This window comes from Physella acuta, unplaced genomic scaffold, assembly GCF_028476545.2.
Source record: "Physella acuta isolate Inbredline_101_S28 unplaced genomic scaffold, ASM2847654v3 ptg000682l, whole genome shotgun sequence".
In the NCBI taxonomy this organism is placed as follows: domain Eukaryota; kingdom Metazoa; phylum Mollusca; class Gastropoda; family Physidae; genus Physella; species Physella acuta.
This window is the reverse complement of record NW_026732201.1, coordinates 24,831-42,818: the sequence shown is the minus strand read 5'-3', so window position 1 is coordinate 42,818 and position 17,988 is coordinate 24,831. Positions and strand designations below refer to the sequence as shown.

The 17,988-nt window shown below is 40.4% G+C and overlaps 1 protein-coding gene across 1 annotated transcript; it reads left to right on the top strand.

The window, feature by feature from the left end:
• Nucleotides 1-102: 102 nt before the first annotated feature.
• LOC131949264 (uncharacterized) lies at nucleotides 103-5,346 on the top strand. Its single transcript, XM_059311077.1, has 3 exons — nucleotides 103-341; nucleotides 2,522-2,795; nucleotides 4,045-5,346. The coding sequence occupies exons 1-3, from the start codon at nucleotides 103-105 to the stop codon at nucleotides 5,188-5,190; spliced, it is 1,659 nt and encodes a 552-aa protein (XP_059167060.1). The 3' UTR covers nucleotides 5,191-5,346.
• The last annotated feature ends 12,642 nt before the right edge of the window (nucleotides 5,347-17,988 follow it).

Sequence of the window (17,988 nt, the reverse complement as noted above, 5' to 3'; positions counted from 1 at the left end):
AGTCATGAAACTACAAACTTGATGTTGGAGTAATAAAACTACAAACTTGATGTTCGAGTCATGAAACTACAAACTTGATGTTGGAGTCATGAAACTACAACCATGAGTCAGCCGGAAGCTGGCGTCAGCCATAGTGCCGGACAGTCAGCTGCTGTCGATCAGATAGTGGACCACACTGTCTCTGTCGGTCAGACGGTTGGCCATCCAACAACTGACCATCCAACATCTGGCCATCAAACATTTGGCCATACAACATCTGGCCATCAAACATTTGGCCAATCAACGGTGGCCCAGTCAGCACCTGGACAGCCCATAGATGGCCAGTTAACTGCTCAAATGACGTAAGTGTTGATGGTTTATTTTTATTTTTTTGCTTTTTTGTTCATAAATCATCCTAATTTATAAAAGCCCAATGTGCGCACATCTCTCTCTCTCTCTCTCTCTTTCTCTGTCCGCAAAAAATTTTCGCCGGACATCACGTCAGAATCGGCAGCGATATATCGAGAATTTTTTACGGACTTTTGTTGAAAATAATATGTTAGATGTTTTAAATGTATAACCACAATTTTACTTAAAGAAGAAAAATAAAAATTAAAGGCGTATTCGAATGTAGAGAAACAGTATTATTTATGCAACCGGAAAAGCATTAATATATGTGAAAAAGAACGCATAAAACTGTGACGTCACTATTGCTTATACATTAACTAATGACGTCATCTGCCGTGTTAAGAATGAAAAGAAATGAACTATTTCATTCAAATTTGATTTAGATCTACGTACACTATGAAATGTATACAATACAATTTTTCCGGCCTAAACTCATAAAATTTATTTTATGTATTTGGATTCTAGATCTAGAGATTCTAGATCTAGACTAAATCTAAATCTAAATCTACGCAATAACTAGATCTAGACGTAGACGCTAAGATCTAGATTTAGACTCTAACTTCTCTAAAATCAATTCCAAAAATAAATGTCTATATTAGGACTAAACTATTTCAAGACTTATTTATTTTATACAAAATCTTTGTTTGGAACTGGCTAATTTGGGATAAAAAATTAATTTGAAAGAATAGGCATATTCGCGTAAGTTAAGATTTTAAAATACGTGTTTCATTCTCCGTATTTTATAAGGTGCCTAAATAGCGGAGATGTTAGTGTACATTAAACCACGCAGGTGGTGCGGGTTCGAGACACAGCAAGTCAACTTTGTTAATGTATTCTTTTTTATTATGCTCGGGCTAAATTTAAAAAAAAAATTCTTTTAGGAATCTAGATCTAGATCTAGATTGTCGGGTGTCCGATAGGGCACTTCCCGGCGCCGCAGGCGCTTCAAATTTGGCATGATCTTGCCTTGGTGCGACAGAACACGGGGGCCGGTTGGCCGAAAAGTCTACGATGTGGGGGTCAAAACTGACCTCGACTGACCGGTACCTTATATGAGCTATAAATCGAAAAAAAATGTCCACGGAGGAACCTCTTCATAACTCTTGAGGTCGTAGACCGACCTTCGGGCGAATTAATTAAGCATTCAAATTCTCAATGTTTTCGAAAGCCTAAGCGAAGCTGGGCAGCATGCCTAGTAACGCCATAAGCCTTTAAAACTACATGCATTTTTTTTTACCATCATCACTATAGATTCTAATTGAATAAATTGAATTGTATGGTCAATGGATTCCTATACATTGAATCGAAGACACAGTAGATCCGAATACATTTAATCGAAGACACAATAAATTCGAATACTTTTAATCGTAGGAAAAATAGATTCGATTACATTTAATCGAGGACCTAATAGATTCAAATACATTTTAAAAGACACAATAACTTTGAATCCATTGAATAAAAGACACAGTAGATTCGAATACATGAAATCGAGCCACAATAGATCCGATTACATTAAACCAAAGACATTACATTTGAATACATTGAATGGAAGTATAGCATCGCTTTGATACGATTCACAAGTTCATGAGAAAAAGGTTAAAATCGCGGCGTGGCCGAGTGGTAGAGCCGCAGTGGCTAACTGGAAAGCTGCCAGGTTTAGTGCACGGTTCAACCAAGTATCGCTGTGTTCACCCAGTTTTAATATAACGCCATTAAAGTGCAAAATTGTCGCAATAATTTTCTCTGAAAAAACGACAAGAGACATGTTTTTCTCTCACGCTGAATGTATTAAGTGAAAATATTTTCTAATAAAATGTGTAACAGTTTCTGATGTGATAGTTTCCTACATCTAAACCAGTGGTTCTTAACATTTTTGAAGGTACCGAATTCCACCAGTTTCAAATTTTCACTCACCGACCGAACCCCTCGTAATAGTTCTAAAAAATCAGATCCTGAATCATATGAATCATATGAATCGTATGAATCATATGAATCATATGAGTCGGTTGTGTATCTTGACCTCCAGCGAACTCCTAAAAATGACTCCCCAAAACCCTGGGGTTCGATCAAACCCAGGTTAAGAACCACTGAAGGGTTCATCTATTCCTTGTCATGATCTCTCTTGTCCCCCCAGGGCCAGCGGCACGGCCGGGAATCACGTGACCGGCCTCCAGCTACTGAAGGAGAAACTGCTGGGCGACAACGTCAAGCCCTGCATGGGGATGTGCATGATCGCCTTCGCCATCCCCCTGCTCGTGCCGGGGGTGACCTTGACCGTGGTGGCCATGGAGGACGAGACGGGGTTCTCCAAGTTCAGCGCGCTGCACGTCATCGGCATGTTGATCCTGGCCGCCGCCATCATGCTCTTGGTGGTTGGGATAGTGCTCAACATCCAGTTCCAGTCTAAGGTGGGTGTGGTCGGTTGGGTAGTCAGCTGGGTAGTCAGTGAAGTGGTCGGGTGGTCAGTTGGGTGGTCAGTTATTGGGTCAGTTGGGTGCTCAGTTGGGTGCTCAGTCAAGTAGTCGGGTGGTCAGTTATTGGGTCAGTTGTTAGCTCAGCTGGGTGGTCAGTTGAATGGTCAGTTGGGTACACGGGTCAGGGTACACTGGTCAGGTTACATGGGTCAGGGTACACGGGTCAGGGTACACGGGTCAGGGTACATGGGTCAGGGTACACGGGTCAGGGTACATGGGTCAGGGTACACGGGTCAGGGTACACGGGTCAGGGTACACGGGTCAGGGTACATGGGTCAGGGTACATGGGTCAGGGTACATGGGTCAGGGTACACGGGTCAGGGTACATGGGTCAGGGTACACGGGTCAGGGTACATGGGTCATGGAGCACGGGTCAGGGTACATGGGTCATGGTGCACGGGTCAGGTCACATGGGTCATGGTGCACGGGTCAGGGCACTTGGGTAATGGTGCACGGGTCAGGGCACATGGGTCAGGGCTAGGATCAGAACTTGGCTTATGTAGATGTTTAAATCAATAACATCAAGGGCGTGTATTATAGGCACGTCTGTTAAGTTGGGAGAAAACCTAATTGTGTTTGTGTATAGCATTAGACTGTAAGAGTCAATGACAACAGCACGTGAAGAAACCACACAGATACACAATGTATAGAACAGCGCTATGTCTTGCTGGCATGAGCATGCACGTGCGCTACGTGTACCGTGACGTACTCAGCTCCTGCTAGAATATCCTCTACAGCCAGCTCTAGTATTAACAACTTTTTTTTTTCCTTTATAGTTTTCTTATGCTAAAGCCCGCATCGTTTCCTGATAGTATTAGTTATATTATCACCAGCTTAAGGCTATTAGCTTTTAGGCAAATTGTCCTGGTGCCACTATTTTTTGACCAAATGGACAGGTGCTATCAATATGACAACTAGTTTAACAACAAAATGTCCATGTGCTATTTGTGTAACAACAAAATGTCCATCAGTTTAACGACAAAATGTCCATGTACAATAAGTTTAACGACAAAATGTCCATGTACAATAAGTTTAACAACAAAATGTCCATGTGCTATCAGTTTAACGACAAAATGTCCATGTGCTATCAGTTTAACGACAAAATGTCCATGTACAATAAGTTTAACGACAAAATGTCCATGTGCTATCAGTTTAACGACAAAATGTCCATCCCACTCCCCAGGTGTCCCCAGACACGGACGTGTCGACTCACGAGAAGGGCGCGGGGCTGGAGGCGCGGCTGGACTCCCGGGGCGGCTACCACCCGGAGCGGGACCCGCAGCTGTACGGCCACGGCTTCGTCAAGCAGCTGCAGCCGGCCTCCTACTGCGTGGAAGCCGGTACCAGCACCGCCAGCGATCTCGGCTGCGACGCCGGCACGCACTCGGAAGTGGGAGCGGCGCGTCTTGTGATCGGCGCACCGGAAGTGGCTGCTACCTCACTAACTAGACACGTAATACACAACGCAAGTACCTCACTACCTAGCGCTGATACAGTAAACCCAAAGACGTTTACATTTCCTCCGTGTGGTTCATTGAACCCGACCACTACCTCACTATCTAGTGGTGGTAAGGATATCACAAAGACATTCACGTTTCCTCCGGGCGATTCAATAAACACGGGCACTACCACACTACATAGTGACAGCCCTAACGGCAACGCTTCACTAGCCGAGCCCTCTACAACCATTGTACCCAACAGCTCGGTACTTCGCGGTACCGGCTCGCTACCTCCCCTACCCAACCGGCAAGGCGTCTCCCTGGTCAGCTCTCCGTCCAGCCAGGAAGTGGCCAGGTACTCCAGCTCCTACGACAGCTACGACACCGACGACCGGTCGTCGGCCTCCTACACCGTCAACTCCGACCGGTCCAGGGACTCGTATAACCTTGACCTTGACCCGCGCGCGCTCTCGAACGACGCGCTTCCGGTGTTAACGGAAATCCCCGGTGGACGTTCGAGTACTTTTGATAACGGATCCCGTCGGACAGATATCCGGAAGTCCGACCCACCATCTTTGGAGTTCCGGCAAACGAAGGTCATCGTGCCCCAACACCGGAATTCCGACTGCTCGGAAAATCTGCTCCTCCGTAAAGACTCTCACCCCAACAGCCCAGGTTCGAGACCGCGCTTGTATGCGGTCAGCTCGGATACAATTCCCCACCCCCGGGGTGAGTCTAGCCCAGGGGAGAATCTTCCGGATCACCGGAACAACGGCTCCACGGCCGGAAGTTCTGGCTCTGTGTTTCCGGCAGAGGAGAAGAGGACCTACCAGCTTCACGAATCACTGGAGGAGTCGACGGTAGAGGGCGATATGGTGGAGACCTCTTGAGCGGAGAGGGGGCATCTTAAGGCGGACAGGGGGCACCTTAAGGGGCAGAGGAGCCTTCTTAAGGCGGTGAAAGGGCATCTTAAGGCGGTGAGGGTGCATCTTAAGGCGGTGAGGGGGCATAATTATATATATATATATATATATATATATATATATATATATATATATATATATATATATATATATATATATATATATATATATATATAATCCAAAATAAAACAACATCTGCTGCCTTGTAGTTTGTTCTTGGTTGGACAAAGGCTATGGAAGCAAATCCAAAAATAAAAGCAGGCTGAAATCGAAGTCCAAAGCCTATGACAAATTGACACGTAATACTTAATTGTGTTGGAGGTAATCCCTTCCAATACTATAATTAAGAACCAGGAATAACATTTAATTCTGCTGTTACTTCCCATGTTAAAATTCAATAGAGAAAGGGAGGCTACTTAAAACAATGTTCCCAAGAGTCTTTAAAATGTAGAAAATTCTAAAATAGATGACAATTTTATGCATATGGTTGACTTTTTATTATTCTAATCAGTTTGGAAACTAAAATCATTATCAGATATTCTCTATTTAATATTTTTTTAGAATTAACAAATATTTTTTTGGCTTTAATTTAAATCAAAAACGATTAGCTGTAATAAATTACTTAACTATATTTATGTAATAGTTGAAGAAATCTGTTATTCTGATACAATGATTGGTAACCTACTCCGCTGTTCGGTTCTCTATTATTATTCCTCAGTATGGGAAAGAATTCCGATAATAATGTAGTTGCCTACTGATAATGCAAAAAAAAGTATGGGAAACGGAAAATGAAAATTACTTTAAAAAGTTGGAGTCATTTTCTAATAACTTTCCTCAACAATAGTGATAAGACACACATATATATATATATATATATATATATATATATATATATATATATATATATATATATATATATAAGGTGTGTTAAAAAGCAATACTAAAATATAACACTGCCTTTGATTTTATTAATTAATCTATTATTGCTAATGTTTAAAATGTTTGGAGGTATAAGATGTTTAACGTTCAGTTTTTTAACACATTATAAGTCCTTTGTTATGTTCGATGTTTATTTTTACGAAACTAATTTTTTGTTTGTTTCGCACAGCTATTTATAATACTTGCCGGTGCGTGTTTTATATAATGTTTGTTTTGGTTCTTTCTTTATTCACTCTAAATATTTTCAACGCTTTTTTTACCCTTTTTACCTTGACCTTCCCTGCGGGCGAGGTAGAATATAGCCCTCGGCGTTCATTGGAATACCACAACCTGCCAGATACGTTTTTATGAAGGCTGCTCGAGAGTTGCCACATTGCACATTGGTGTTGTTTTTTTCTTCCATCGTATCATGTATCCAGGGATTGCAAAGCCTACTAAAGTCAAGTTTAGGTTTGACCGTCCAAGCAGGTGAAGCAGAGTTATACAGTTTGTTACTTCGGCATCTGGTGGGATGATGTGTTACTTTGGTTATCTGTGTTACTTTGGTTATCTGTGTTATTTTGTAAATGAGCTTCTCCTTTAGTAGAACTACTTTTAATTTTAATCGTATATTTTTACAAGTTAAAATTAAACTTTGACCCAGACGGATGTGTGTTGTTGTTGTTGTTGTTGTAGTTGTGGATGTTGCAGTTATTGATGGTGATGGTGATGGTGTTAGGGCTGGAGCCTCTTATCTCGGCTTGTTCTTGAGCTGGAGCTAATAGACCGTGAGAGCCTTGAACCAAGAGAGGCAGGTGTGAGTGGGACACACAGACACACACATACTCCATGACACACACATGCATACTCACATACACATACACACATGGCATATACACGTACTCACAAACAAAACTGACACAACACATACACATATGACATACACACTGACACACTAGCACACTGACACACACACACACACACATGACATACACACGGACACACATACACAAATGACATACACATGGACACACATACATACTGAAACACATGACATACAGAATGACACACATACACACCGACACTCGTCGTAGAAATACGCAGTTTAAAAAAAAATTCATAAAAAACGTTTTAATAACAAGCTTTTATGTAATATTGCACTAAAAAGTAGAAAATAAATTATAGACTACTACTAGCCTTCCCGGCCAGGCTCTGCTCTGGCTTCTGTGAAAAACCTTTCTGTTAAAGACCATGACCTGTGTGTTTAGTAATCATAATAAACCCGGCATTGCCCACCCAAACCACAACCAACCAAAACCAAAACAACAAAACGCAAACATAACGCTAACACAATTACAAATACAAACGAAAACAAAAACAAAAAACTAACAACAAACCCAACCACAACCAGAAAAACACCAATACAAACATAAAGAAAAAACAAACGAAAAAGCAAACGAAAACAAAAACCTAACAACAAACCCAACCACAACCACAAACACCAATACCAACCAATAACAACACACAAAAAAAACGAAAAAGCAAACGAAAACAAACCAAATCCAAACGCAAAACCTACCAAAAACACAAATACAAACCCAAAGAAAAAAACACAAACAAAAACGAAAAAAGAAAGAACAAAAACGAACCAAATCAAACCGCAACCACTAACGCAAACCCAACCTAAACACAAAGAAAACACTAACGCGAACATAAACGCAAAGTGCTCACAGTCTAGCCCGGGGCGGAATCGCCTGTTTTAGCTTAATAAACGACTATAGTACCCCAACTTATTCATAGTCTTTTGCACTCACTTAAACGAACGCGCCTGTTTCAATTTAATGAACAATTATAATACTCCAAGCTTATCCGTAAAATACCTACAACATTTGCACTTGATCAATCCCCGCTAATTATGTAATTATTTTTTTTCCCAACACCAAAACAAAGTAATAAAAAGTAAATTCTTTTCCACTAATGCAATGGTTTTATAAAGGGAAGTAATTGTGTTTTCCTAATTTATCAAAGGGAAGTAAGTGCTATAGGACTAAATAAAGACATAATTAGAATTTTTGTAAAAGATGATATTTTTTTTAAAACTTGTGTTTAATGAACATGCCGAAAATTATTACTTTCAGTTTGATAAATGAAAATTAATTCCCAAAACTTTCAATATTAATTTTTAACTCATAAATTTAGACCATAAGGACTTTAATTATCTAAATAAAAGCTTGTAATAACACCTTAAATTAATATTAAATTTGTTTTTACCCATTTTTCTTTTTCTTTAATACACAAAGTCACTTTAATGGAGACAAGCGAGTTGACGAGATTCCTTCCATAGTGTTGTTGACATGGAATAAAAACGTGCTTTTTAGATTTAGACCGTAAAAAAAAAAAAAAAAAAAAAAAAACTTAAGCCTAAAATTAATTAAGAAATTTTATATTTTTAGAATAAATGCTATAAAAGTTGCAAATCCAGAGAACTTGAAAATAATTTGTTGAGTTTAAGGCTACATCTCTATTTATTTTCATCAAGCCTAAGTTATAACCGGATGTTTCACTTTCGTAAGACAAATATTGATTGGCTGTGCAGTAACTTAGTGATCGATAACTATTTGTTTACAAAACTTTGCAGATCAAGTTTTTAAATAACAATGCAAATTTAAAACCCCATGACCTAGTTTTCTATTTTTAGCTTACAATGTGTACAATAAAATTTATGTCGGCCTATCCAATAGCAGGATGCCATTGTTTAGGTCGCCATTACACGTGAAAACCAAATTGTTTTTGCTTTTTTTTTATTTTTATTTAGTTACCGAAAATGTTAAAAACATCAAATACGTCCAATCTTTAGTAAAGTCCGAAAAAAACCAGACGGACAGGATTTTATAACCATATTAATTGTAACTACGCCGTGCAAGATTTTTAAATTAATTTATGCACCTCTCAAATACCTTTGAGACTTTTCTCGCTTGTGTCCATTATTAAATTGCACATTTTTATGTCTAAAAATTCTTGAACTTCCCCATTCCCTGGAGATTCAATCGGACCCAGGTTAAGAATCACTGTATTAGAGCTATTTTTCGCTGTTATGCGATTGGTTTAACCAGTCTTCTAAAATGATGTATAAAATTTATATAAAGCTCTGTTTGCCCTTTCTTAGACCGGATTCCTATTTTTTTTTTTAAATTACAATCTTTTATTTAGTTCGCAACGTTTGTTTGTTTATTTCTTTCTCTGTTTAATGGGTTTGTAGGTTTGTGGGTTTGTGGCAAATCTTGTAACTGAATTTAGACACACTTCCAATACAGCGATGTCGTTGCTATTTGTACTGATTATATATATTTTTAAAAAATATACTCATTCTAACTTCTGTATGTAAAAAAGTAATAATTTCACATTTCCGCGAAGTGTCTAGCTGATTTGAACTTCCGTTGTTGCTTTCTCGCACATCCGCGCACAGTGCTTAAAAGCTATTCACACCAACGCGCAAACGAAAATCCCTGATGAAATCTTCGGAAGCAGCTGATGAATTTCGCAGGTAATAATTGAATGTACGCGACTCGACATGTCAGGGTGTACGTCTTTCAAGGTTTCCACGACCGCCTGCTCCAGTACCGACCAGATTCTCCGTCACAATGAGAATATAGGTCTAGAAGAGGTCTTGTGGCGGCGTTGTAAATCTTTGTTTATAAATGTGTGTGTTTGTGCGTGTGTGTCAGATACACATTACTGCCCATACGCCAGAAGTGACCAAGAGGTGCAGCAGAGTCCTTGATGTCTGCTGCTGGGGTCTGCTTATGTACATCACTTATGCAGGTGTATGTGCATCTTCACATGCTAGCGCGCGCTTGTACATGTGCAGGTGCATGTACATCTGCTTATGTAAATCATGCAGGTGTATGTGCATCTTCACATGCAAGCGCGCGCTTGTACATGTGCAGGTGCATGTACATCTGCTTATGTGTACATCTGCTTATGCAGGTGTATGTGCATCTTCACATGCAAGCGCGCGCTTGTACATGTGCAGGTGTATGTACATCTGCTTATGTACATCTACCTATGCAGGTGTATGTGCATCTTCTCATGCAAGCGCGCGCTTGTACATGTGCAGGTGCATGTACATCTGCTTATGTGTACATCTGATTATGCAGTTGTATGTGCATCTTCACGTGCAAGCGCGCGCTTGTACATGTGCAGGTGCATGTACATCTGCTTATGTACATCTACTTATGCAGGTGTATGTGCATCTTCACATGCAAGCGCGCGCTTGTACATGTGCAGGTGCATGTACATCTGCTTATGTGTACATCTGTTTATGCAGGTGTATGTGCATCTTCACATGCAAGCTCACATGTGAGAGTAAGCGCCGTTTTGAAGCATGAGCCCTGAAGTCTGCTGCTAGGGTTGCTTTGTGGCGGCGTTGTAAATCTTTGTTTATAAATGTGTGTGTTTGTGCTTGTGTGTCAGATACACATTACTGCCCATACGCCAGAAGTGACCAAGAGGTGCAGCAGAGTCCTTGAAGTCTGCTGCTGGGGTCTGCTTATGTACATCTACTTATGCAGGTGTATGTGCATCTTCACATGCAAGCGCGCGCTTGTACATGTGCAGGTGCATGTACATCTGCTTATGTGTACATCTGTTTATGCAGGTGTATGTGCATCTTCACATGCAAGCTCACATGTGAGAGTAAGCGCCGTTTTGAAGCATGAGCCCTGAAGTCTGCTGCTAGGGTTGCTTTGTGGCGGCGTTGTAAATCTTTGTTTATAAATGTGTGTGTTTGTGCTTGTGTGTCAGATACACATTACTGCCCATACGCCAGAAGTGACCAAGAGGTGCAGCAGAGTCCTTGAAGTCTGCTGCTGGGGTCTGCTTATGTACATCTACTTATGCAGGTGTATGTGCATCTTCACATGCAAGCGCGCGCTTGTACATGTGCAGGTGCATGTACATCTGCTTATGTGTACATCTGTTTATGCAGGTGTATGTGCATCTTCACATGCAAGCTCACATGTGAGAGTAAGCGCCGTTTTGAAGCATGAGCCCTGAAGTCTGCTGCTAGGGTTGTTTTGTGGCGGCGTTGTAAATCTTTGTTTATAAATGTGTGTGTTTGTGCTTGTGTGTCAGATACACATTACTGCCCATACGCCAGAAGTGTCCAACAGGTGCGGCAGAGTCCTGAAGTCTGCTGTTAAATGACGCCCTTAAGTGCAGTGGGGGCGTAGAGCTTTTGACACGTATGGCCAGTGATGGCTCAAGCCTATTTGAAATCTGACAAAAGACTATCCACGTGAGAGTGAGCGCCTTTGAAGCATCAGAGTCCTGAAGTCTGTTGCTGGGGGTCTTCAGATCGTCTGTCACTCGCGTGTGAGAGTAAGCGCCCATTTGAAGTTAGCATAAGACTCCTGAAGTTTGCTGCCTGGGGTGCTTGTGGCGGCGTTGTAAAGCTTTGTTTATAAATCTGTGTGTTTGTGCGTGTGTGTCCATTACTGCCCATACGCCAGAATGTGACCAAGAGGTGCAGCAGAGTCCTGAAGTCTGCTGCTGGGGTCTGCTTATGTACATCATTTATGCAGGTGTATGTGCATCTTCACATGCTAGCGCGCGCTTGTACATGTGCAGGTGCATGTACATCTGGTTGCAAGTACATCTGCTTATGTACATCACTTATGCAGGTGTAGCATCTTCACATGCTAGCGCGCGCTTGTACATGTGCAGGTGCATGTACATCTGCTTATGTACATCTACTTATGCAGGTGTATGCAAGCGCGCGCTTGTACATGTGCAGGTGTATAATCTGCTTATGCTGGGGCGGGTGCTTGTTTGTCTACATGGTCTTTTTTTAAAGACCAAATAAAATCTTCTACCTTTCCTAAAGGATTTGGATCATTGGTTCTCCTTATTTATTTTAAAAAATTTTATTACAATTTTTTAACGCTTAGGCAACGATAGACGTAAAAAAAATGTAATTTGAAACTATTACAATGGAGAAATCTTATGCTGATGTTTAAAATTACAATACACACCAACGATCGAATAAATCTTGCAGTGCAAGAATTTAAAACAGTTGATTACAATCGTCAAGAAGTTTAGGGTATTTAAATAAAAACCATTGCGGCGCCTACTGAACGTGATGGCGCAGCCTTTGAACGTGATGGCGCAGCTATTGAACGTGATGACGCGTGTGGTGTGGTTGGATAGAATGCCTACTAATTCGGTCCAAATTTTAATTAATTCATAAAAAATTAATTAGGCCTAATTAAGTCAAATTTAGTTTCAGATTGCATTGTCTCCATGTCTTGACCCACGTGTCAAATGTTAATCGTATCGGTCAAGTAGAAGTGACCGAATTTTCACTCCTGCGTTTCGATCTAGAGTGACGACTGACGACTGACGTGAGTTAAATAAAAGCTTGTAAAAACTAGATGTCATCTAAATCTTGCACCGCCTCGTGTCATCCTTAGATGTCATAATGTCATCACTATCAGATGTCATTTAACACCGCTTCATGTCATCTTAATGTCATCACTGTCTGATGTCATATTGCACCGCCTTGTCATCTTAATGTCATCACTGAATTATACCTCATGTCAGCTTAATGTCATCATTGCCTCATGTCATCTAGATGACAGCACTGCTTGAACTTCGCCTTTATTTATCTAGCACTAGAGATCAAATGTTTTCCTGTCTCTGTTTCATCAATCAAATATTACGGACCTATTCGGAAATAGTAGTTCAATGTCATCGATTTAGTTCTTGATCGATTTTTGGCTGAATAGATACTTTGATTGATTTTCTTGTTCTAGTGACGATGGGATCCAAGACAAAACCTAACCACTCCATTAACCGATACTGAGGCATCAGCGCTGTATCGATGTTTCGATCTCATTGGGTATCGATTTTTTTTTCTATCACTTATTTATCCGTTTGTCTTTTGGTGTCACGATCTCTATAGCCGTCAATCGAATGGTGTGTAGTAATGGCATATCTGAGATGTGGTGTGTGTTCTGTGTTTGTGTGTGCGTCAATCGAATGGTGTGGGTGTGTTGTATGTTTGTGTGTTCGTCCATGAAATGGTGTGTAGTAGTGGCAGATCTGAGATGTGGTGTGTGTTCTGTGTTTGTGTGTGCGTCAATGAAATGGCGTGTAGTTATCGCAGATCTGAGATGTGTAGTGTGTTCTTAAGTGTGTGCTACGTGTTTGTAAATGCGTGTTGTGCTTATGCTCTTCAGTACGCTTAACCTGTGTTCATGAATCTGTACTTTTTTTTTTTTTTTTTTTTGTTTGTTTAAATAATTTTATTTTGTTATTCATATGAATAAAACATTCATTCATAAGAACACTGACAAATTTCCATTGAATAACATAATAGAAAACAGGAAGTTTGCAGTAAAATTGTTTACAGAGCTAGCTATAAGAAAAAGTCCCATTCATGACGACAAGCAATCCAAGGTGGCGACCATTCAACATCCATATATAAATTTGTCCTAAAAAGTCTATTCTTTTCCTTGTGCTGCAACTGTTTTAACTATTTTTCCATTTTCCCATTTGGCTGTTTTAATGACACTGTCATCTCTTCCAAACACATTTGTCTTGTGAGGCTCTTTAAGGACCCTTCTTACAACTTTAGCACATATCTGAGAGTAATTTATGTAATTTAGTCCAACTTGTCTCCAGAAGGCGGTCATTTTTAAAGATTTTTAGAGTGTTGTTTCTAAAAAAATTGTATGCGAGGGCATGAATCTGTACTGTGTACTGTATTTCTGTACGGATAAGGACTAGTGTTTATCATACTATTTCAAGAATGTACAGAAGTGTTACACATGTATGTGTGGGCGTCTGTTAAATGTTTGTGTTTGTATATTCATGTTTGTATGGTCGTGAAGGTAGTTAAGTCACGTGATTACCTTAAATAACTGGCCAGCAAGTCGAATTGTTTAGGCCTATACAAAGGCAAGCGTCAGAACTCCCGACTTTGTTTATTTTATATTTGTCTCCCTTTGTATTTTTAGTTGCTATTTTTAAACATTAAGTACGGTTCTTTCCCTTGGGTTAAAGACTCGAAACGTTTCAAAAGGCGTCCTACGCTATCAAAAGGCCACCCTCTCCCTAATGATGTGTTGGTTCTCGATTGGGTGTGGCGATTCAGGTTTACAGTGTTCTGAGAAGAATTTGATTCTACCGAGTCGACTCATAAAAAATGTTGCTTCTTTCTTGTTTTTTTTTTATTTTGTGGAGTCTGGGTGGAGTTTATAACAAGTACATCAGTGATTAGTACATCACAATAACTAGTATATCGGTGACTACCAGTTCTGTGACTAGTACAGTGACTAATACATCATAGTGACTAATACATCGGTGACTAGTACAGTTCTGTACATCACAGTGACTAGCTCATCAGTGACTGTAAAGTGCATTGACTAGTACAGCACAGTTACTAGTACATTGGTGACTATTACATCACAGTGACTATTACATCACAATGACACTAGTAAACCACAATGACTAGTAAACCACAATGACTAGTACAGTACGGTGACTAGTGCATCAGACACTAGTACAGTGTCTAAAATAAAAAGTTTAAGTTTAATCTACTTTATACGACACAAATGAAAAGAAACCACAAGATTTCTGATATGCATTTAATATTTGACAAAATAAAACATGGCTCAGGTAGACGACATGAAACAAAGAGAGAGAAATTATACAACACCAACATGGTGGTCAGCCATTGGTGGGCAACGATATACTGGACCATAGCTGGACCATAGCTGGGCCATAGTTGAACTATAGCTGGGCCATAGCTGGGCCATAGCTGGGCCATAGCTGGGCCATAGCTGGGCCATAGCTGGGCCATAGCTGGGCCATAGTTGAACTATAGCTGGGCCATAGATGGACCATAGCTGGGCCATAGTTTAACCATAGCTGGGCCATAGTTGGGCCTTAGCTGGGCCATTGTTGAACCATAGCTGGGCTATAGCTGGGCCATAGCTGGGCCATAGCTGGGCCATAGTTGAACTATAGCTGGGCCATAGATGGACCATAGCTGGGCCATAGTTTAACCATAGCTGGGCCATAGTTGGGCCATTGTTGAACCATAGCTAGGCCAAAGCTGGGCCATAGATGGGCCATAGTTTGGCCATAGTTGGGCTATAGCTGGGCCATAGTTGAACTATAGCTGGGCCATAGATGGACCATAGCTGGGCCATAGTTTAACCATAGCTGGGCCATAGTTTAACCATAGCTGGGCCATAGTTGGGCCTTAGCTGGGCCATGTTGAACCATAGCTGGGCTATAGCTGGGCCATCGCTGGGCCACAGCCAGAGCCCCACCAATGCTACAGTTGAAATGGCTTCCATTGGTCACCTCAGGTAAAGGTTAGGCTCGAGTAGATAACCCGGATGTTTCACAAAAGACAAGGTTAAGTCTAGGGTTTAATACAAATAAAAATTTCATTACAATGTTACACTTTTTTTAACTCGAAAAAAGAAAGTTTGCCTGAAAGACTAGACTAGATTACACTCCCTTGGATTAGACCAAGCTTGTATATTCGGTCCATGTCAACACGAGGAAATAGACTAAGAATAGACTTTTTAGTCACCAACTGGCTATACTTAGACCCAGGTTACTTTGTAGAAAAAAATAGATATTACTAGCTTGTGTAAGAACCATAGACTTTCTTTTCTTCTCTAAAACACCTACAGGGTACATACATAAGTTCATACGTGAAACATAAATGGATAGTTCTATTTTCATCTTTGAATAAACTTAGCACACAGAACAAATTACGAATATAAAGGATCGTTGTAAATGGGGCAGACACGTGCTCAAGAAATTACATGGTCACTAACTAGTCGAAAACTCTCTAGTCTTAGAGATGGAAAAACTGCGTCTATGGAATCAATTTAATTTGATAAGTCATTGAAAGGCACACATTTGTTAGAAAAGTAGTTGGCATAAATGGCATACAAGTCAGTTTCTATTAGCTATTAGGTTGTGGAGTAATGTTATGCTAATTAATAATTAAGAGAAGGGTGGAATCGCGATAGAGTGCGTGTCTTCGGTTAGGTTTCTATAGTTGTTGTAGGGACATTCAGTTGTAGTGGAATTGGTGGGTGGGGGAGGGACGGACGGGGGGGCAGTTTCAGGCCACACTTGACTGGTTGAAAACTGGGACCCCAAAAGTTTTAACGGTCCCCAATTAAAACTGGGACCTTAAAAATTTTAACGGTCCTCAATTAAAACTGTGACCTTAAAAATTTTAACGGTCCCCAATTAAAACTGGGACCCCAAAAGTTTAAACATTCCTAAAAAAAAATTGGCACCCAAGGGGTTGGACGGTCCCAAAATAAAACTGCGACCAATAAAGCTGGACATCCTAAAAATAAAACTAGGACCCGAAACATTGGACAGCCCCAAATATAAAAAACATAATACCTGTGTACGCTAACAAACTAATGTGTATAATTTTATGCATTTAAACTATTTCTCTAACAGATCAGCTCGCATGAAATGCTCTTGTATATTTTGTCTTTAGTAGTTTTGAAACCAAGAAACTAAATATCCCCCAAGTGATCTATCTACCCATGGTTTTCAATACCCCCAAGCCCACTACTCCTGAGATCTGAATGTCCAGTGACCTATTATTATAATTAAACCAGCTACATTTATAATCCAGTCGACCATATAACTATAACTAACATTACACTCTAGAACATTGGTCATTGCTTGGTCAATGCATGCCTGACCACAATTTTACTACCTTTCAAACCTCCCACCTCCCCCACCCCCACTCCCTTTACAGAACTTGCATTCAACACTTTATAGAAAGAAAAAAAAAAACATCGACCCATCAGACTCCCATAACCCATAACAGCCGTTAAAAATATTCTCAGTTACGTCAAGGGAGGTAAGGAAAATAATAACCGTTTGTGGAAGGAAGTAACTCGTCATAAAATTTCTGCTTGTGTAAGGGGAGAGAATCGATTCAGAGAAAAAAAATAACATACCAAAACGGCGAAAACTATTAAAGGGAAACAACCTATTAATATTGAGTAGTGCACTAGGCAAAGCAAATGATAAAACGTATAGAGGTATCTTATTTCAAACAAATAGCTGACTTTCTAACCTCGTAAAAAAATGATCGGGGTATTTCTATTTCAAACTGTACGTAGAATAATTCTATCTTTGTTGCCGGGTGTCGTTTTTCTAGAGCGTCTAGTGCCATTTAGAAATGTCACCTGGTAGGCGGTTCATATTCGTTTTTTTATGACGGGTTAAAATAGTTGGGTAAAGTTAACTCACTTCGTATTTAACACAGGATTTAACATGTCTTTTATAAGATAATTGAAAATATTCCATTCATTATATCTCGCGGGGAAGTTGGAAGATAGTTAACAGATGGATATGGATGAACAATGTTTAAATTCGTTGAGCAGGAGTGGGGTGTGTGGGTCCATTGAAGGAGGTTTTGAATGGGGTATGTGGTGTCCACAGAATGGGGTATGTGGTGTCCACAGAATGGGGTATGTGGTGTCCACTGAATGGGGTATGTGGTGTCCACAGAATGGGGTATGTGGTGTCCACAGAATGGGGTATGTGGTGTCCACTGAATGGGGTATGTGGTGTCCACTGAATGGGGTATGTGGTGTCCACTGAATGAGGTTTTTAGAGAGACCGCGGGGAATGCTGGGTCAGGAATGCTTTACGACTGACGGGTGTTTGACCTCCCACCCCCCACCCTCTTCCCTCATCACTTCTACCTCCCCAACCCACCAACATATCTAAATCCACTAGTAACATCTTTTTTTTATGTTTGTTTTATTTTTGTTTTTTATCTGC